Source organism: Pyxicephalus adspersus, chromosome 7, assembly GCF_032062135.1.
Source record: "Pyxicephalus adspersus chromosome 7, UCB_Pads_2.0, whole genome shotgun sequence".
NCBI lineage: Eukaryota > Metazoa > Chordata > Amphibia > Anura > Pyxicephalidae > Pyxicephalus > Pyxicephalus adspersus.
In genome coordinates, this window is record NC_092864.1 from 71,783,062 (window position 1) to 71,805,257 (window position 22,196).

Here is a 22,196-nt window from a genome sequence, read left to right on the forward strand (position 1 = left end):
ACACCGCTAAAGAGGGAATGGAGTGAGAGGCGAATTGTAACATTGCTTTCTTTAGCTGGGTCTAGTAGCCTCAACTAGGGATGAACTGGCATATCTGGCTAATATTTGTCACATCTAGGGATAATATACCTGCATTATAAATTATATTTCCTGGTTAATATAGATAATACAAATTTTCCTTTTTGTGCAAACATTCAACCAATTAACATTTCTTAGCTGCTAACATCCTAAGGACTATTTGGAGAAAAACTAAATAACCAACCATGATTGTTTTTGCTTATATAAGTCAAACCTTTAGAAACACAGGGCAATATTGCCAGCCATATGTTAAACTGTGGGTTTGTGAAAAACTGATTTAATGTATGCATGTACATAGTCTGTGTAATTACATGAAAATCACTATAAAAAAGCTACAATTATCCTCTAAAACCCTCTTACCTTATAAATTACTGTGTGTGTGCACACAGTGACTGTGGTTGCATACATTACGTTACATGCAATGTACTATTTAAATGGGGGCTGTTTATTGAGTATAATTTAACAGATGAACAGTTGTTGAAAAAAAGCTTTCTTGAGGGCCAGATGTAACTTCAATTACACAGAAGCTACAATAACAAGAAACATTGGAATATTGCTGAATTGTATTCTGCTCATAGTTAACATTCCATGGTTCCTCCTTGACCCCCATCAACATGCTAGTTAAACTGTTACATTAAATTATGCTAAGCCTCTGTGATTGAAAGAACTGAAATTCAATGAATGAAAGGGGTGGGTCAGGGACAGTAAAGCTGGAGAGAATAGGACTCGATAATGCTGAATGCCCTCAAGCCAGGGTATGAGGGGGTTACTTCCGACTTCTAATAGATACTGTAGGAACCATCTATCTACAATAAAATGAGTAAGGCTAGGTACAAACGTGCAATATTTGTCATTGGAAAGGATCTTTCATCCTTTCCAACAACAAAAGACTGCACGATGCATGAAGGAGAGCTGTACATACAGCACCGTTCTGCTACATGGAGAGGGGGAGTGAGCCACTGAGTGGCACCCCGCTGTGCTCTCTCCCCTTCATTATGATCATCCATCGTCCATGGATCCGCCGGGGCGGTCATCCAGACAACAATTGCTGTACACAAGCCAGAGTCTCGTCTGATATCAGATTATCGGACGAGAGTCATCTAACGTGTGTACGTAGCCTAGGTGGTCTCAGGCTAGGAGAGTAGACTAAAGCATTGTACAAAAAGGTAAGACTGGAGTTCAGTTCTTATTTAAAAAAAAAATACAATGGGATTCTGTGCATACTGAACTGTTTCCCCATTAGAGCATTCACACAGATCTGGAAACACAAAATGTTTTTAGGAGAATTTATAGGAAGAGGAGTTTATTTCAACAAAAGTGACCCGGCCTTGTAAAGCAGATTTAATATACAGCTTTCTTCAAACACTGCACAGGAAGATCAAACCATGTTAGTAACTTTTATTTATTTCTCTTGATTTATTTTTATTTACAGGGGAAAACCCATAAATTGAAGACATATGCTATTTTATTTGTCCTGGACTTTGAATGAATGTTGTATTCCATTGTAAGATACAGATACAGAACCCCTTTACACTTATACATTTGGCCCCAAATCATAATACATAGTTCATATTTACATTTTTACAATGGTTTAGCCAAAGTGCACATTCACTACAGATAAATAGTAATTAAAACCCATGAATGTGCATAACAAGTGCTTTCACTGGAACTGCATATTTTATCTTTAACGCATCAAATACATTGCAAAATGTAAGAACACAGAAAACACATTAATGTGTCAGAAACTATTCTTACAAAGCTGTTAACAAAAATCTTTTTAGTTTCCTGGCTATAGAAATAAGAAATAGGAAATCAGGACATCATTAAAATTACCTGGCAGATGGGTAAAAAGAGGTGCAGCCAGGGGAAGCAAAGAGAAGAACATATTAGGGAGATGATATAACATGAAGAAATGCTAAACCCAAATTACTACATTGAAAACCTATTATTGTTAGTAATTTTTAGGTGGCAGTATTACTAATCATATTTATTAAATAAAATTGAATTTAAAAACTTTTATATGTATGAATTACCTGGTGTTAAGAACTGACCGAACTGCAGAAAAAATGGTAACTAGGGGTATTCACTGAACATTAGGGCTAGTATGAGATGAAAGAAAAATACCTCTCATGTATTGTGTTTTCAAAGACGAGCGTCAGTATGCTTGTTTTTAGCAAAAACAAAATAATGAACATATCTCGTATTGTATAAGGCAAGATAGACGTGTGTTCTAGGTTTTTACAATATTACTTGTTCTTTATTTTATGCACTACATAATGAATAGTATCTGCGTCCCTTGGAATATAAATCACACTGTAAGGAAAGAAAGGTGTACATTTCTTATTGACAAAATGTACCCATTATTGCATTTTAGTTCAGTAAAATGTGTTCCCGAAAATGATTCAATAGTACTCATATAAACTAAACTTATTCATGAAAATCGATTATTTTAGAAAGAATGATTAAATCTAGAAGATTGAATATTTGCATTGTGTCAGCATTTTTACAAAGATTTTATTAAAAAAGTTTTGTTGGAAAAGAGAAATGTATAAATGGTTACATAACTGTAGTGAATAATGGAAGTGTTTTGCTTCTAACAGCATAGACAGTAAATTGGATTTGCATGCATCAATAAATGGTTTGTACTTAGTGTTCCATATTATAAGCAGTCAACAGACTTAAAGGGATTTTTTTAGTTTTAGATAGAAGGGAAAAAGCTATTGAACTTATAAGAAGTGTTAATCTGTACTCATGCTAAAGTTGTTTTTTAAAAGCTACAACAATTGTGTGCTGTAACCATCACTAATAAATCAGCCAGAGCCAATGAGACATGACAATAACAATTTTTCAGCAAATATTTATAAATAAATATCATTTAGCTATCCTAAACTAAGCCAACATGTCCTGCTTCCTACAGTTCTGTGTGTATTTTGACACAAGTTTTAAGTTATGATTTTATTTGACAATGAGCATCAGTAATGGCAGCAGTAAATAGAAAATTGAACAAACCATCCTTTTACTGGCAATTTAGTACCACCTCTTATTAATGAGAGCAGTAAGAGAGCAAATTTCTTGACAAATATGTAATGTCTTTGCTCTTTACTGCTAGTTTGGCAATAGCACTATGGCTGATTTTATGTATTTTATTTGGTGAACCGTTTTACTGTTTATATGTATATATATATATATATATATATATTGTAGGTAAGCAAGAGGATTGTGAATTGGAAACTTACCAGTTGCTATTATTATTATTATATAGCACCAACATTTTACACAGCGCTGTATATTAAATAGGGGTGCAAGTGTTGCAAATGAGAGACAGATACAAACAATGAAACAAGAGGAAAAGAGGACCCAGCTCAGAAGAGCTTATAATCTAAGAGGTGGGGGATCTAGCTTACCATAGGACAAGGGATTTGGGATGAAGACTGATAGGTAGGTGATAGGACAGTAGGTGAGTATGAAAAGATGGGGTTTATGTGCCCTTTTAAATGTGCAGAAATTAGTAGAAAGTAGAATAGGACGAGGAAGACCATTCAGAAAGGTAAGTGGAACAAGAACTATGGAGGGATTTGAAGGCAAAGTACAGGAGCTTGGATTTGATTCTTAAGGTGAAATGAAACCCAGTGTGGAGAACTACAAGGAGAGGCAACAGAAGAGAACTGGTAGGAAGGCTGTGTATGGGGTAGGTAGGTGGGAAGGCTGTGTATGGGGTAGGTAGGTGGGTAGGCTGTTTATGGGGTAGGTAGGTGGGAGGGCTGTGTATGGGGGTAGGTAGGTGGGAAGGCTGTGTATGGGGTAGGTAGGTGGGAAGGCTGTATATGGGGTAGGTAGGTGGGAAGGATGGATGAGTCTGGCTGCAGCATTTATAATAGATTGTAGAGGAGAGAGTCAGGTTAGTGGAATACCAGAGAGGAGGAGGTTACAGTAGTCCAGATGAAAGCTCATAAGATCCCATGTGCCATTGGCCTACCAGTGTTTATTAGATGGCAATGCATGCATGTGATGGATATACCATAGCTGATATAGTTATAACATGGTCAGAACTTCTTTAATGGGTTTATGACCATCACTGGGGACTAGAGCTAATAGTCAGTCACTAATAGCTGGGATTGAGAGTGAATATCATGCACAAAGTTATGGTTGCTGGCTCTCATAGAAGGTTGTTTATGTGAATATTATTGTAGACGTTGCAGGTTAGAAGGTGAAGTCCCACACTTATTTGTCCCTTTATAGTCCTGTACCTTTGCATGGTTTGTAACTGATTGTGATTTAATTTTTGCCTGGAAATTGTTCTCCTACTCTGTCCCTGTATGCCGGCAATATTTGTAAACAGCCAGACACTTCAGTGTCATCACACAGACATAAAGTTTAGGAATAAAACAGCATGGAAGCCATCTCCCTCACACATTAATGGATCGCCTCTTTTCAAGTTTTCTCCATGTTTAGACTGCAAATCCTTTCTATAGTTTTTAGTACACTGTCCCTCTAAAAGTCAATTCATGAAAAAAAAAAATAGCAAGAAGACTAAAAAATTTTCTCTTTTGAAGTAAAATTGTAACTTTGAATTCACTGAAGAATAAAATACATACAAAAATGTGGGAGTTGATAAGGTGATATGTGACTTTAGATTACCTGTCAGGTAAGTAAGAGCTTCAAAGGGTACCACTTCATACTCATTGAGGAACATCTGAATCTGCCTCATGCTGATTCTCAGGTCAGACTCGTTGAACTCATATGGGATATTCCAGCCTGTTTGAATTTTCAGGAGATAATGAAAAATACCATTAAAAAGCTAAATTTTAAATATATGTAAAAAGGGAGGACCAAACTTTGTATACCTTGCATAAAGCTTCATATGGAGCACAGACCTACTGTCCTGCTATTAGTTTAAGGACCGATGCCCTGTAACACATTCCAAATGCTTACCCTTCATCCTCCTCTTAAAGGAAAAAAAAAATCGGACATTTCACCTGAAATATGACGTTTCTGCAGTATTGCACATTTGCTAGCGCCCAGATATACAGACTAAGGAACTGCACATACTCTCGCATGGTGCATTGTTCTCAATGCCCAAGTGCCAATTCCTGCGCACTATTGCAGAGATTCGGGCTCGTTGGCAGAATCAAACTGATCCTACAAAGACGGGACAGTTGTGAAGTCACAGTCTGGTTTGTGCTGTATTAGAGATGGCCTTAGAGTTACACTCTTCAAAGAAAGTCTACGTGCAACAATGTCTTCAGATTTTAGTAAATTGCCTTACTGGTATCACCTTAAAGGTGTTGGGTTCCAGGGGACATCAACTTGTGGCTCTAGGGGGTGAATTTCAAGCACAAGTGTCCCAATTTGTACCATTTCATAAACTCTTCCATCCAAAGGGGTTGAATCCATAAAGACACAAAGCTCTTGCCCCCACCCTATGTAGAGGTTAGCAAAAGAGGAGGAAATCCCACCATATCTGTATCTCGGCAGGTGAAAGCTCACAGGGAGCAGAAGAAAATTGTGTGCAAAAAGGAATAATAAAGAATGATACTGGTTTCCTCTGTATATCCTCTATTTCTCTGTAGATGATATAAGAAAGCAACAACTACTTGGCTGAATTTAGGGAATCAGATGTTCACTGTCATTTGTTTAATACTGCAGATCTGTGACAGTACAACTTTCATGTCCCAAATAAATGATGGTAATTTCCTAACCAATAGATAAAGATGGAAATACATCTACTCCATGATCAATCAGATCCCCGCCACAATAGGGCAACCTTCAGATGGAATAACAAGCTTATGGATCTGGTAGGTGGTAGATCAATGGGTGGCTGCAGAATCAAATGGTCAACTATGGAACTTAGCATTCATATGTTCTTTTTTTGAAATAAAAATCAAATAATGCCTGATGACATTCAGGAATGGTGTTCTCCTTCAAAAAACTATATAACACTTCATGCAGTTTACTTAATGCAACATAATAAAACATGGCATAGCAAGCAAAATAAATCATATCAAGGTGCTAGATTAAAATAAATATTCACTAAAAATACAGAAACATGTTGAAGAAAACTCTGATACCTAGCGGGCCAAAGGTCCTTCTTTCTTGAACCAGAGCATGGAAGAAGCACAGGCCAAATAAGAGTTTCTGCCACATCCTGGGTTTCTGGCAGCTGCTGAAGAAGACCGGGTCAGATATGGGATTGTTCAGGTATGATCGTAGAAGATTGGCCCTCAGCCCCTTCGGGGGTTCATTGGTCATTTTTATGCCATTCTGGAGGATGCTCACAGGAAACTTGTCCGAAGGATAACTGGTTAACCAGAGCCTGAAGGGGAAATCGTTGATATTTATAATATTTGATTTGGGGTTACAGCATAAGTAAAATTATAGCAACCAATCATATTATAATTACTGGTTACTTGTGTTCAGTATACTTTGCATTTTTTTTTATTAGCTATGTATTAGCACAATAGAACTATAATACTAATGTTTTTATCTGGTGGAAACAGGTGTATATATAGGCCTTAAGGAGACTGCTCCTGCTAAGGAGCTCCTGCTAACTCCTGCTAAGGAGTTTGCCAACCCTGGGTAAGATCAATTATATAAAGAACACAGAAAGAAGGGTTTTTTTGGCAACAAGATATATATTTTGTATTAGTGATAACTTCTCATAATACATAACAAAAACAGTGATTGGTAACCACTGGAGGCACCACTCCAAATCATTACCATTTCGGCGCTAGACAATGAACTACTAGCAAAAATATACAACATTATCCAAGTTATATCACATATATTAATATGTGATATATGTGTATATGTGATATAACTTGGATAATGTTGTATATTTTTGCTAGTAGCTAGTATGTTGTTGACAAAAAACCCTTCTTTCTGTGCTCTTTATATTATGTATTAGCACAAAGAAACAGCAGTAGACAATGACTTCAGGATAAAGTCTTTGCACGAGACTACAGTGTGCTACCTAGACATATACAGATAATACTATTGCCTGTCTACTCTTCTTTCTTTTTCTCAGCAGAGTCAATGGGTAAATGGACCCATACGCAACGACAGGCGGGCAATGCCTTTGCCTATACAAAGATCCTGTCTGCTCCTGTGGCTCAGGAGTAATCTCGCAGAAGCCTGTACTTGCTAAAATATAAGTATTCGACTCATTGTAGTGATGGGGAGATTTGCCATATACACTTTTTAATGCCTACTGTACATTGAAAAATTTGGTCTGATTAAGGAGCAGATATGTTAGGTTACAGGCACAGATACAGACTCCGTATATGTTCACCCTGTGACAGTATGCAGACAATGAAAGCGCCATTTATTTGTCCTGAACCAGAACCGCTACATGTTAAAAATAAAAAGCAGCAGTAGCCTCAAATAATACCATGGTTTTACCAGATGTACCTGGCAGAGGCATCAATTAGCATCAATTAGAATATTTTATGCATATAAATGGTTACATTTTGTAAAATAACAATATGCTGAATTTGTGTGGTGGCTATATTAAACCTCTCTGAGAATCTTGTATGGTTTGCTTGTTCTGCAAGACATCATAACACATCTTAATGTGTTCAAAGCATCCATATGCTAACTTGAAAACCATTTAACTTGAAAGTCATTAAAAAAGCCTTAAAACAACAAACATTGGCGAAGGCCTGGTCCTCGAATAACCCCAATGTGGGTCAGGTGAAAAATAATATGAATTGGTACTTTGGTAATGAATTATTGTATGCTAAATTGAATGATTCTTCTGATTTCTTCCTAACGGTATGGAAGCCTTGGATCGATAATTATTTACCTGAGGATTGTATTAGGGATCTAAAGTGTTAATGTGCCTGAAACACCCAACTTCACGACTGTGTCTATTTTTGGTCTTGGGTCGCCCACCCCCCTTGTCCATACACCCATCTTTCCTCCTCTCTTATTCCTTTCCCTTTTTCTCTATTCCTTTTGATTTTCCCTTTTCCTTTTTTTTCCTGAAGCAATTGGTTCTGGATTTTGGAAATGATGTACACATGTGATACATGTATGTTTATAAGCTCTTGACTCAGACGGGAGTTGCAATTGCCATTATTAGCCAATTTATAATATTGGTTTCTTTGTTCATTTCCCCTTCTCCTTTATGTTTTTTTCCTTTGGTATGTATTCTTGTTATATAAAAAACCTTCTCTTCTAATAAAAATTATTGAAAACAAAAAAGCCTTAAAACAAAACTTTTAAACTAGGTTGCATTCTTTTTTTTATAAAAAAAGCATTACTAAAGTGAAACCTAATTCAAAACTTTTTATTGTCGTAGCTTTTTATATTTATGAGTGAATTATGGTTCTCTATTGTTATTGTTTTATTGCTATCTGCTGTACTTTTCTTTGACCAGTGTCCATCGGGGAATTGCTATGAGCTCAGATTCAATTTCCTCTCTCTGAAGTTATTCATATGTTCTTATAGGTAATCTACTAGAAAGACAATGCCACTGCCAGTAGCCCCTAGCGGATTCACCACTAGACAATTTATACAAAATTACCCCCTCAAAGGATCAGCAGGAAGTCCGCTTTACAGAAAACACCTTGACAGTCAGGGGGTAATGGTAATTAGCAGACAGCAATAAAAACCTGACAGAACACCATCTTCCTTTGGGAGAGGATGCAAAGAAGGATTTGGTTATGGACTGGAGAGTGCAGCGAGTGATCGAGGAATTGGGTGAAGGGCTTATGTATGAAATTGTAGTTTTGTCTTTTGAGGGATGAATGACAGTCATCACCCTTTAACTCATGTATAAATTAGAGCTGCATCTGTTTTGGGGTTTTGCTTAGTGGTAATGATAGGCATGATATATACAAGGCCTCCTGCAAATTTCACAATTAATAGCTACTTGACACTTTATCTTCACAGCAAAGGGACAGTTTGGACAAAGGTCAATTGAAATTTTTCCAGTTAAATGTATCATCTTATTCTTGATTGACTATATTCCCACTTCTAAGAATATATTGTAGTTTTGGTTTTTTAGCATTGTTTTTGTGGAAGTATTGGTGTTACAACAAAGTAGATAGTGTTCTGTCACTCTATTCTGCAGTATAGTTAAAGTAAACTGGTAAAAATAAAAATATTAGAGTTGCTAATGTTGGAATCTGGAGGAATAATGCATCTAGTTAAGTTTGAGAAGTCTGAATTCCTATCCTACATGCTTGGTCCAGATTTATTACTCACTAGGTAGTAAAGTGAGGATAGTGTCTGTGTCTAAAGCATACTGTCTGTGCTTATACATGCACGTAAAGCAGGTCCACAAAAGCAGTATCCATGTTTTTACCCTACGAAATTCCCTTTAAATTGTTTCTCCATTGGTCTATAACTCCTGTAACATAACACAAACTATGGTTACATACCTGAACTTTTCATTGGTATTCTCTGGTACAATAGTCTCCTCACAGATCTTCTCCAGAGTTGGCATCCAACTGGTGGCCAGGTGGCAGTTCTGGAGGACCACCCAGGACCCATCCTTAATGGCCTGATTAATCATCCGTTCTGCTATGGGCCCTTGACCCTGCCCAAGTGATATAGTCTGGATGTTTTCCCCTCCCATGCCGAGATCATCAGCAAATTTTAACAATCCTAAGATGGAAAATAATGAAACTTAAGGTGAAACATCTTCTTAAAATATAGATATAACATATGTAATTTGACTAGCTTTTTTGCAATTTAAAAATATCAGACGCAAAATTAGAGTATGGCAGCCCTTACTTTTATTCAAATCACAGGAATCCTTAGAAAAGTTTTTAAGTTTACTGAATGTGGGATTTCATGTTTTACCAGCTGTAGTGTGTGTTTCAACTTTATTTGTGTATGACTTGTCTGTGCTGCTGTTTATTTGTGTTTAATCCCCATCAAAATTAAAGGTCAACCCAGTTTCAGGCTCAATGTCCTACATGGAGGCTAACCTGTCTGAGCTCAAGGCCGACAACTGCCACCAGCCTGTTAGTATGATTGAAGTGGTCATTTTATTAGCAACTTTGTTAGAGTTTGTTATAAACAGTGGGCACAGGAGATAAACAGCTATAACATAATGAAAAGGTTTTCTGATTACTGCCCGTTATATGTAGAATAATGCCAAGTGCTAATGGAATGTTATATTACATATAATTGTAAAACCATGATCTTTCAGCAGTGCAAGCTCCGAGTCCCAGAAGTCAATGTAGAATAGCATCATGCTAAGGAATATTAGTCTACACATTGTGGACAGGGAATGGAACGAACTTACACACATTTATATATTTTTATTATTTGCTGGCTTTTATCATTTTTAAAAGTAAGACTTTCAAATAAGGTTTTTGCAGTTTAAAGATGTAAATATAGTAGCTTCTACGTGCACAGTGATACAGTATTTTAAATTGGCCTAAACAAGTATTAACGCAAAATGTTTTACCTGCCATAGGATCAGCACCAGGAGACAACACGAATATCAACGGAGCACAACAATTAGAATCATTATAACTTCCTGTAAGGTCAAATGTTGGCGGTTCAATATAAGCCTTGCCCATATTTTCTGCAATGAATTCTTGGACTGCTGGGACCATTTTGTCAGGTCGTAAGCATCTGAGTATCACCATGCGATTTATTCCTCTTATTTCTTGCCATTCATCTGGAAATGTTTCTTCGTGAGGTTTAAGGGAGTCATAAATCATCTTCCATTTTAAAATATTGTTTTTAAAATGATCCATAAAGCCAGTGAGTGGTTGAAGGTTAGATGCTCGAACTATTTCTGCCCAAGATTTATCAGACAACCATTTGGGAGCTGGGTTTGGATAAGGGTTATCGAGAGCTACACCACCAGTCAGGAGGAACCGCCATACATCATCTTCTATTTTATCTTCTCCTTTCATAATGCCAATGGTCAGAAGAAGGGAAAACAAGAGCTTGTCTTTTTCAAACAAAGACCTGCACACATTCTTATAAATGCTTCGAGTAAAATGCTGAATAATATTTGATATTCTAGAATTTAGGTCTTCACTTCTTTCACTATTGGCAAGTGAATGGACATAAAGATTAATGAACCAGGTAAGTGAATACTGGTACATTGGCTCAATGTTTGCCAGATCAGAAATGCAGAAAAATACAATGGATGAATGAATGGCAACAGGTTTGTATCCCATTCGGGTCTCATCAATTTCCTTCTCAGTTGCAGAAGCAATTTGCTGTTTCTCTGAAATTTCTTCAGAAAGAAGTTTTGATGAGGACAACACTTTGATAGCAGTCTCATCTTCTAATATGTTTCCTTTTGAAGATGACAATACCTCTAATATTTTGTCTTCTATCTCCTTTAGTTGCTTTTTGTTGGCTGCACTTTCTAGGATTAATTGATTCTTTTTTTCCTCTAGTTCAGGCTTTTCTTTTGCAGCTACAATGCCAAGAAGTTGGTCCTGAAGACCTAATGGGGTAATCATGAAGTTAAGAAGACACACCTTCACAGCCACCTCAGGGAGATAATGAGGGTTTCTTAACCGAGTGGTCATATAAAGCCTAAAGTCTTTGGAGTATTCAATAATATTTTCTCCTAGGCGAATATAGTCAACCCCTTGCTGTTTAAAAGTTTGTTTTAAAAGCAAAGGCTCCAAAACAGCATCTATTTCTTCCCCAATATTTTCAATTAAAACTGGATACCCAAATTGTATTGCATTTTCCAGCGTTCTTGTGTATGTTGAATCTGATAACTTGATAACAGAGAGTTTGTTGTTTTTTTCCATATTCTTTACCCACTTGTTAGCTTGCCCTTGAGGATCAATCATTAAAGGCCATCTTCTTGAATTGGAGACAATAATTCCATTGTCTATTGAAAAAAAATCAACTGGGAGACCAGCTATTTGCCAAGCACGAATTTTAACAGGGTCCCCCAGGGTATTACTCAAGCTGAAGTCATTTGAGCAGGGTACTTTCTTCTCTTTGCATAAAATGTGCCATTGACTTTGACACTTTTGACGATAATCTACAGTGAAAGCACCTAGGTAAGCCACAGTTCCAGACGATAGAAGGACATCTCCAGTAAGATTTATGTACTTTTGTCCAAGGAGTCGTGCAGCTTCTGTCCACCTGTCTTTTTCCCCACCAAGTCCACTAATCAGTTTCTCAGCACGGACCAGTTTCTGCGAGCAGATTTCGATATTCTTTTCCAGCTCTTCCTTCTTGTTATTCATGGTGTTAAACTCATCATTTAATGCCTGCAGTCGGTCTTCAACTGCCTTTAATTCAGCTCGCTTAGTGTTCAGCTGTTCCATCTGTACAGCCAGCTTGGCTTCAGCTTCTTTAAGGCGTACACGCTTAGGGGCCACCACTTTTGCCACACGATCGTACACCTCTATAGCTCTGACCCACTTGCACAAACCTTCACAAGCTGATGACACATTCTTAATTACAGGAGGTTGGAAGTCTTCATTATTGATAAATTTATCACGGATCTTTTTCATAATGGCTGGATCGATGTTATCTTTATCAAACACTTTTAAGCTTTCTAAAAATTTCATGTCTCCAAGTATTTTTTTCGATGGACCCCAGAAGTCTTCCACCATTTTTCCTAATACAAACAGATAATATATAATGAAAAATGTGGCATACACATGATCAAAACAACTAAGAAAACAAATTGTACAAAAAATAGGACAAGAAATTGTGTGTCCCATCATTAGAGCAGCCTCAAATCCCTTTGCCAATTATCACTATGAGGGTATATGTTACTACTAGTGTTACTATTATTGTTTATACTGTGTCTTTAGCTACTAAGAAAAAATATTTGCTCTCTATTGTGTCTTTGCTACCAACACTTAAAGTATATATAAACTCATGAACAAGAAATGTAATTTATTGCAACTCCCCAGACCTAAGTTGTGGTGGTTGCATTACTTTTCTTTTTCAGGCAAAGTGCATTTTCTGTTTGTATAGAAAATACATGTTGATTCTTCAAGAAATCCAGTGTCCTTGTAACTTTCTGAGCAACTGAAATTTCAAACACTATCTGCAGCCTACTTTTCTTTTCTGTGAACTACAGATGGAGATAAAGAGAAAAGGAAGGGTTTGCATTACAAATAATGAACAGCCTAGGCTGACAAAGCTGTAGACACTGTACAGCGAGTGAGCATTGTCACCCTGTCTGTGCTATTGAAAAACAAAAGTGTGCAAAATATGAAAAAACTAATGTAGCTAACACATCTAAGAAATAGTATACTGCTGACAAAAAATGTTTTTCTTAGATTTAGGCTTTAACATGTCAGATTAAAATTTAGAAAACATACCCTGCTCACAAGAAGTGTGAGGTCAGCGACTTGCTGAAACATTACTGAATGCCAGCACTACCAACACAGGATCTTCAGAGTCTGCTTTGTATTTGATGAATTCTCTTGACTGACAATGGAATGCATAAAAATAGGGAGTCTGAAAGTGTCTATGTTGGTTTTAGCACTTAATGAAATGCACTGTCAAAATTTTATAAAATACAAAAGTTTTAATCTAATGGTCCAGGTGCAAGAGAGATATTTTTATGAAAATAAAAATGTACAATCTAATAGCATTTTCTTTTTAGTTTTACCCTTCGACCAAGAAAAGGCAACAAAATCTATCCTACTATTGTGTGGTTCTTCCCTCACCTTCTAGATTGTAAGCTCTTCAGTGCAGGGTCCTCTCCTCCTCCTGTGTCACTGACTGTACCTGTCTGTCATTTGCAACCCCTATCTAATGTACAACGCTGAGTAATATGTTGGCGATATATAAATCCTGTTTAGTAATAATAATTATAACAAAACCAGTGAAAATACGTCTCATTATGAATCAGACATATTGGTCTTCTAACCTGTTCCACCTGGGTCCGGCTTCCTGTCTGGCCTAATGCCTTTCATTACACAGATGCTTTCCATGACCAGTTTTACAGGTGCTGGAGGGTTCTGCATGGATTTCACAAGTGAAATATCCGAAGGGTTCAGTGTGTCAAGAGCCGATATTGCAGCTTTCAGAGCTGGCATTGCTTCAGCTAGGTCTCCTTCACATTCATCCTACAAAGACAAAAAAATATCATCAAATGTGTTATATGCACCTACATATAAACACATTTTACATCACATAAAAAACACAGTATCATTTAGTTAGTATGTTATTTTTTTTTTACTTAGCAGATGTGATGTGTCACATTTTGTAAATGATGGGCCTGATTTACTAACGCTTTCCAAGGCTGAGGAGGATACACTTTCATCAGTAAAGCTGGGTGATCCAGCAAACCTGGAATAGATTTCTTCAAAGTAATTTGCTATTTGATAGCAAATGTTTTGAATCCTGAGCCAGATCTATTCCAGGTTTGCTGGATCACCCAGCTTCACTGATGAAAGTGTATTCTCTCCAGCCTTGGGGAGATTTAATAAATTAGGCCCACTGTATCAGACTAATACAAGATGCATTCTGATTGGCTGCTAAGGGTTACTGTACTGATACTTACTCACCGTGTAAGCAGTCAGCAGTTACTATTCGCCGAAATGAAAATGCTAGTTGTTGACTGTCACTACTTGCATAACTTTGAGTAAGGTTTCATTCCTACTATGTGTGATGAAGTGCTGTTCACTGCACTTCACATAGAGCTAGATTTATTAAAGCTTTCCAAGATTGGAGAATACAAACTATCATTAGAGAATCTGGGTGATCCAAAAAAACTTTGAATAGATTTCCTAAATTCATTTGCTGTTATTTGGCATTTTTTTTCATTTCTGGACCAATCCATTTCAGGTTTGCTGGATCACCCAGCTTCTCCAGTCTTGGGGAGCTTCAATAAATAAGGCCCATAGTGTGTGATATGCAAGGCCATGAGACATTGCATAAACATCAATGTCTGACATTTCCACTAATGCATTGTAGCAATAAATGGGATTAGTAATACAAGAGACAGCGACATGATATAATGCATGGCAACACACTTTCTGATAGTCACAATGAGGCCTTACTGACCTGAATGCATGCAAGTAGACTGTTATGAATCAAAAACTAAAATTAGGGAAATCACTGAATCAACACAACAGCATGGGAAACTGCCTGTTTAAATGTAGACATCAACAATGGCAACCCACATATTTCTCCTACATATCCTTTAATAATTAGTCTTATTTTCAGAGTAAGGATTTCTGAATGCTTTCCAACATAAGTTTAAAGAATATGTACATCCTTACAATTGATTTTCTTATTTTCTGGTCAGTTAAACGCTGCAGAAGCATTTTGTTTTATCTGTTCGACACATGCAAAAAAATAATTATTTCTCTTTTAGAAATAGAAAGCTGTCATGATCTCTCTGTGTTATCTAAATGAATCTAACCAGCCCTCCCAGTTCTTCTTTTGGACTACAAAACAATTATTCCATATGTTTTGGAGATGAGGAGAGGGAAGGGGATCATGCGGTTTAGTAAAAAACAACAAGAAAAAAAAATAGAAGCAGCTGTGTTTTTTTGACAGTGGGTAGTTATATTGATATTAAAGTGATTAATACAGCAAAAACAATCAGTGATAAGTACATACAATATTAGTTACAAGTGGTGATCCCTATCAGGTGAAAGTGTCTAAATATTGGATAATGACCATAATAAACGTCTCTTGTCCCCATGCGTTTCGCCATGCGGCTTCCACAGGGGATTCGTTGAGAACGTTATCACTCTATATAAGACAGAGTAATATCCTGAGCATAGGATACAAATGTACATTGTAATCCTGGGGAAGGCGCGTGGCGCAACGCGTTGGGACAAGAGGCATTTATTTTGACTATTATCGAATATTTATGGATCAAATTTGTTTAGTCAATTGGTCTTTCACCCCCTGAAAAACTAATCAGATTACCATTAGTAGCTATTCTTCTATTTTTTTTCCCATGAAAAAAATCAATTTACATTCTAGTAATTCAATTGGAGCGGCAGTACTCCACAATCAGTTAGGAAGAAGATTGACACCTCTATTTTTAGTTCTTATTCATAATATTTTTTTGAAATATCTAACATATAAACACAAAAATATGTTTGGTTTGAATAGGGAGGGGGTTAAAATATATGGCACGTTTTTATTACTGTTTGTGTACATGCTGGAGTGCTATTCTTATCTATCACTCCATCTATCTGTAGAAACAAAAGCAGCAATAAAAAACCTTAACTATTGTTAGTATAGCTTTTAGTCTTTGAAAGATTCTCCTTCATTTCTTGTCTCACTTATAGAAGAAGAATATAACCACTGAATCCCCATTCAATGATAAAGAAAAAATAATTAGGAAATATGTTTTGTTATGTTATGTTTTAATGTTTTAACTAATATTCACCCACATCTTAACCAAAATGTACAGATTTTTTACACTAGATAAGAAAATGGACGAATCAACTTTTACTCTTGATTCACACATTGGCTGACATTGAATCCAGTGCGTAAATTTTGGGTAAACAGGTAACATTGTACAAAGCCTGTTACTACTTACATAATCCCCCCGCCTCAACCCAATAAGACATTAGAACCCCTTAAATTCTATTTAAAAAATATTTTTTTGAATTCTGGTATTTGCATAGGAAAAGACATGTCCCATACATGACGGTTCCTAGCACTGTGAATAGTTTGCTCAGGCACTGGAAGTAACAATAACCCACTATGGAGCAATGAAATGCTATTGGGTGTTATAGTAACTACAGCGTTTTTATGTAAGTTTAATACTGCTGTGTTATTCAGCCATGCTTGATCTTTGGCCAGCCTGACAACTGCCATGTATATCGGTTTTTATGTATGCCTTTGAATGGCATATAAGCCCATGTATTGCAAGATTCATGATCACCTTTTCCCTTGAAGACTTGCAATCTGGGACTGTCCATTTGAACTGGTTGGGGTTACGCTGTGCATTGTTTAATAAATATATATATATATATATATATATATATATATGTATATATATGTATATAAAACAGAAGCCCTTATTCAAGGAAACACACAAAGCAGAGATAGCTAAGCTGTTATTAATTTCCAAAAGGACATTTAAAATGGCATATTAAAAAGAAAAGGTTATGGAATCTGATTTTATCAATTTTGTTTCTTATGAAATATTTTTGACTAACATTTTAACTAGCAAAAAGGGCGCAGATGGCAAGACATACAACTGTGACAAGAGAAGAATATGTCATTCTTTTTATGTATAATTCAGAATAACCTAGGTAAAGTCTATTAAATAATAATTTCAGACACTAGAATAAACTGGTGACAGTGACTGCCCTAGGCTTCGCAGTAACGGCTATCAAAAGTTAAGTAGGAGTATCACTCAAAACTGGATTGCTCAATGAAAGTTTTTCACTCCTATTTCTATTTTCTCCTCAAGTATCAAAAAAGGCTGCCAGCACCATAACACTGATCAGTATTAAAAGGTTACAGGGTTAAAGAAAAAGTTCATTCTTTTTTGGGGGGTATGGGTTCAAACCAGGATTTTGTTTTAATTAGTGGCTCTGCTTGATTTTGAGGCCAAAACAATGCAGAGTTATTGTTTCACGGCAGCAACCATATTGGATGTCTTTCAAACTAACAGTATGTGATAGAATGCAAACACAATCTTTTCACACACATTTTATGACTGAAGCCAAGGCAGTATGACTATCTTTGTATGTAGTATTTAATTTGCCACTGTAAAAAAAAATACCTTTTACTTAAATCTAACTCATAGCATAGAAGGGTTAGGTCACTTGTCCTGCTTTTATTGTCACATATTTTCAATAGAATGAGGAAGACTGAAAGATATTTTAACTGCAACGTCATGCCTTGTAATGGTGATACATGCATATGAAATGAGGGAAAATCTCCCCAAGCACATTTACAAACTAAACTGAAATTGTAACCCTATATGAAATGACAAAAAAACATGAACAGGACAATAAAGACACATTTCATGTGAAGTTAGGTTATAACGTGTACAAAAGAAAAATTGTGACTTATTACAATTTTTTCTGTTGGCACAAATGGATGCATAGACACAAAGTAGATGTACATCCCCCTAATGTGTAGTCATGAAAAGCACACATTTCTTCTTCTTCACCATACAAAAAAATAATCTCACAATTTGACAGTGTTATATCACATTGTCCTACCACCCCTAATCAGATATACACAGGAAGATGACAAATTTAAAAATTTAGCTTGATTTTTAGTGTCTGCAACAAAGCAACACGGAAATTTCTTGCATTCACACAGTTTATAAATCCTTATAGCCGTGGTGTAAGGGTATTAAGGCAGCTTTGAGGGTAACATAGGTGAGACACCAATACTTTAATATACATCTTTGTGCCAATACTTCAATATACATCTTGGCCCGGTCCCTGAAGTGGATCTATGGTAAAATCTTGACTTGGAATCGCAGGGACACATATTAATGTAATGTGTGACTGCGTAAGGAGAAATTCATCTATAGAATTGAATCGCTGTCAAGTAGAATTATGGTAGAATCAAGTAGCAGAATATTCTATCACCAATTCTACTAATTTACTGACTCCACTTGAATTCTACTTAAATGTCCTTGGCATGAGGCGATTAACCCCAAAGACAGGTACAGCGTATAATTTGTTGAATTGAGCCAGCAGCCTACAACAAGCACAGTGTACAATTCACTGAATCAAGCCACCGTTAATTGATAGTGTGTACATAACTCCCTCTTATGGCAAGTTGAGCTTCTAAATAATTGTCATTGTTTTAGCATATTAAGAGTCTTGGAAAAAATTTTAGATATTCGTGGTGGGCAGGATGAACAGGCACTCCAAATGTTATATCTCTTTAGAGTGCCAAATGGTCAAAGTTATTTAATACAGAGGTCCCCAACCCCCCGTCCCCACTAGTGGGCCGCGGCCATTTTACAGGAGGGCCGCGGCTCTGGCCGGTGCACCCACCAGCCGGGTAAGGAGAACATCCCCGCTTGGGGGGGCGCATTAGCCAGAGTCGGGGACCATGTTTTCCAGAATTGCAGGTTCAGGGAGGTGGGGGGCTCGGAACTGTGATGGGAGAGCGGGTGGGTTCTTGCATCATGATGTCACTCTGAGGGGAAGTTTCTTCCCCTTTGAGTGACACACGGCTCCCCGTGGAGTCCGTGCATTTATTGTTCTCCGACTTGCAAAAGGTTGGGGACCACTGATTTATTACATATATTTAAATATGAGTTGCTTCAACAAAAACAAAATTATTACAAAAATACTAAAACTAAGTTTATACAAAAAAAGCTTGAATATTTAGGATCCATGGACCCGACTAAGGTCACGTGTCCTTCGAGGATCCATTGAACAAAAACAAATATTTTTTTTCTTTTTTTTGTCTGAAAAGTAGGTAGTATTCTCTTCAACTTTACAGGCACTTCCTAAATTTTAGGCAGAATATTCTTGATTTGACCTTAAATGCAACACTGGTAAACTGTATTACATTTGTGAATTTGTTAACAAAATTATTTTCACATCTCAGCTAATTAACAAGTACTAATACAATTAGGAGGACATCTATGGCCATACATTGATCCCACACGTACCTTAATTGCCTTAGAGGCGGCAGCTGCCTCATTAGCCACCTTCTCGTCAGCAGACACCAATTCTCTTTTAGCGTCCACATCCACTGTCTCCTTTTCTATTTTAATCATCATCTTCTCAGTTTCTGCTGAAGTTTTAATCAATTCTGGTTGAAGTGCAGTGAGCTCTTTCTGCATAACTGAGACCTAATACAAATTACATGAAGAATAGCAATGATTAGCAAATACAAGGCTCAGCTACATTAGGAATCATTAGATCTTATTATATTGAATATAAGAACATAACACAACAAAGTAGAAGAACACAACTCACTCTCACTGTTAGCACATGTAATTCTATGCTAATTTTGATAGTATTCTCTTACCACAAAAATACTGTTTATACAGAAAAAAAGAAAACAAAAAAACCCAGTGTGGCAGCTAACAATGGGGAAAAAACAAAAACAATCTTGACCTGGTCAGTAATAGTCATAATAAATTCTAGGATTAGTAACTGATGGTTAATAATGTAATCATAACATAGTAAAGAAAAGTAGCAAAGAAAGATGCATTTCATATCTGCTATCCATTTGTTATCTGTAGCCTTGTAACTAGAGTCGACTTTCTCTGTCCCATGGGAGCTTCTGTGTCTGACAGCATAAACATTCTGAAACTTAAAATTGTCTCTGATAAATCACAATAAAGTGGTATGGCAAGTGTTTTCCATTTTTTATATAAAATCTTCTAAAAAACGGGACACACTATGCTGGCTCATTATCCAACAAGCAGCACCAAGTACTTTTTACACTCAAAAATAGGTGAAAATTGAGGGTATTTTAAGTGGTACAAATCCTCCTTTTTAAAAAAAGCCTTTCTAGTAGCCAGACGCCCTCCACCTTCCCAAATCACTTACTTACCTTACCTTGGTCTTTTGCATCGCTGGATAAGATTCATGATCTATGATCGCTGGATAAGATTCATGATCTATGATCAGCTATGATCACGGAAAGATTCCCATAGCAAACAGAGCAGGACAAATTTTGTGGGACAACACCCTATCATCATTCCAAAAGCACCCTCACAAAATGTCTGATGTTGTCTGCTCTGCTTGGATAGGAATATTTCAGGAAGACCAATGACTTCACTAATTTATTAGTATATATTATATTATTATAATTCTAGCATACCGGGAGGTACTGACCCACTTTCACAGCTCTCTGGGCTTCCAAATTCCTCCAGCAGCTGAACCCCACGTAAACCGGTAATAAATAGATTTACAGCTTACACAGGGTTGATTATAGTGTCATCCTTAAATGACAATATTTAGGGCTGTGAACTGGATGCTGAAAGAATAAATTCACTGAATTTTCACTTTTTCCCATCTGCAATTGCACAATAAATAATTATAATTTCATAAAGACTTAAAAAAAAGCCTTCACATGCGCTCCAGCATTTCCCTTTTGAAGATATTGCTGTTTATCTCCCTAATGACTTCGCCTGCACATTTCTTACTCAAACATAAGGCTTGGCCATTGTAGTATTCTGTGGGAAGGTTACATTCAATCACAAAACCGGTAAGCTCCAAATGTTTGCTGCCCCTTCAAGAAAGGGGCATGCGGCAAAGCGGAGTATAATTAACAGCAAATTAATATTTTGCAGTTGTAAATGGTCAAATGGTTTTGTCAAGGTGACTAAGGGATCAAAGTCACACAGAAAAATTAAATGCCAATTTGCGGGGCAATGATCACTCCACGGACCTGATTTATTAAAGCTCTCCATGGAGAGAATACACTTCCATCAGTGAAGTTGGGTGAACCTAAAAGTCATTTGCTATTTGTTAGCAAATGTTTTCAATCCTGGACCAGATCCATTTCGGTTTTGCTGGATCACCCAGCTTCACTGATGGAAGTGTATCCTCTCCAGCCTTGCAGAGCTTTATCAAATCAGGGCCAATATCTTTACCAACAGTATTGGAACAATCTCTGGCACCCTAGGCAAGGATAACAAACAAAACTTTTGTATTTGACACTATTAACGGAAATTTACATTTCTATCTAAAGAGATTTACATGGAAATGGTAAACTGTGCTTTCACTGGCAACATGCAGCAGGTATGGTGTTTGAAAAAAATGTTTATTATTGTGCCTTTCAGTGTTTATTATGTACCTCACTTGGACTATGCCATAAACTGTTATTATTGTAAATTACTTTAGTAACTAGTGTTGGTGTTCGAATTCGGATTGTCTTTATATTGGACCCGAATATATCTGTTTGAATTTGGATAGACCCGACCCCAAAAACATGGGATTCGACGGCGCAAATTCGTGTGTAAAAAATGTGTTAAAAAAAAAAATAATGTTAAAGTAATTTATTGAATGTGTGTGATTTGTTTAACTTTTATTTTTTTACAGGTTATCCCACAATGACAGGATGACAGAATCCGCATGTCATCGTGGGATCCCCCGGGTACTAGAGGTTAAATGGGGACAAGTTTCTCCATTTATCACCTCTAGTGCTCTGTGGTTGGCTGAGGAAAGGTAAACCCTGATGACAGCTCAAGCGTCATCATGATTCTCCTTTCCGGAGCCAATCACAGAGCACTAGGATTTTTGAAT

General features: G+C 36.7%; 1 protein-coding gene across 1 annotated transcript in view; it reads right to left on the reverse strand.

The window, feature by feature from the left end:
* DNAH3 (dynein axonemal heavy chain 3) overlaps positions 1-22,196 on the reverse strand; it is a gene marked incomplete in the record, with an annotated part of 167,569 nt that overhangs the window by 19,893 nt on the left and 125,480 nt on the right. The window contains 6 exon segments of the mRNA XM_072418926.1: positions 4,717-4,833; positions 6,147-6,391; positions 9,462-9,687; positions 10,499-12,640; positions 13,910-14,108; positions 19,607-19,789. Of these exon segments, the coding sequence (XP_072275027.1) occupies positions 4,717-4,833; positions 6,147-6,391; positions 9,462-9,687; positions 10,499-12,640; positions 13,910-14,108; positions 19,607-19,789 (3,112 nt within the window).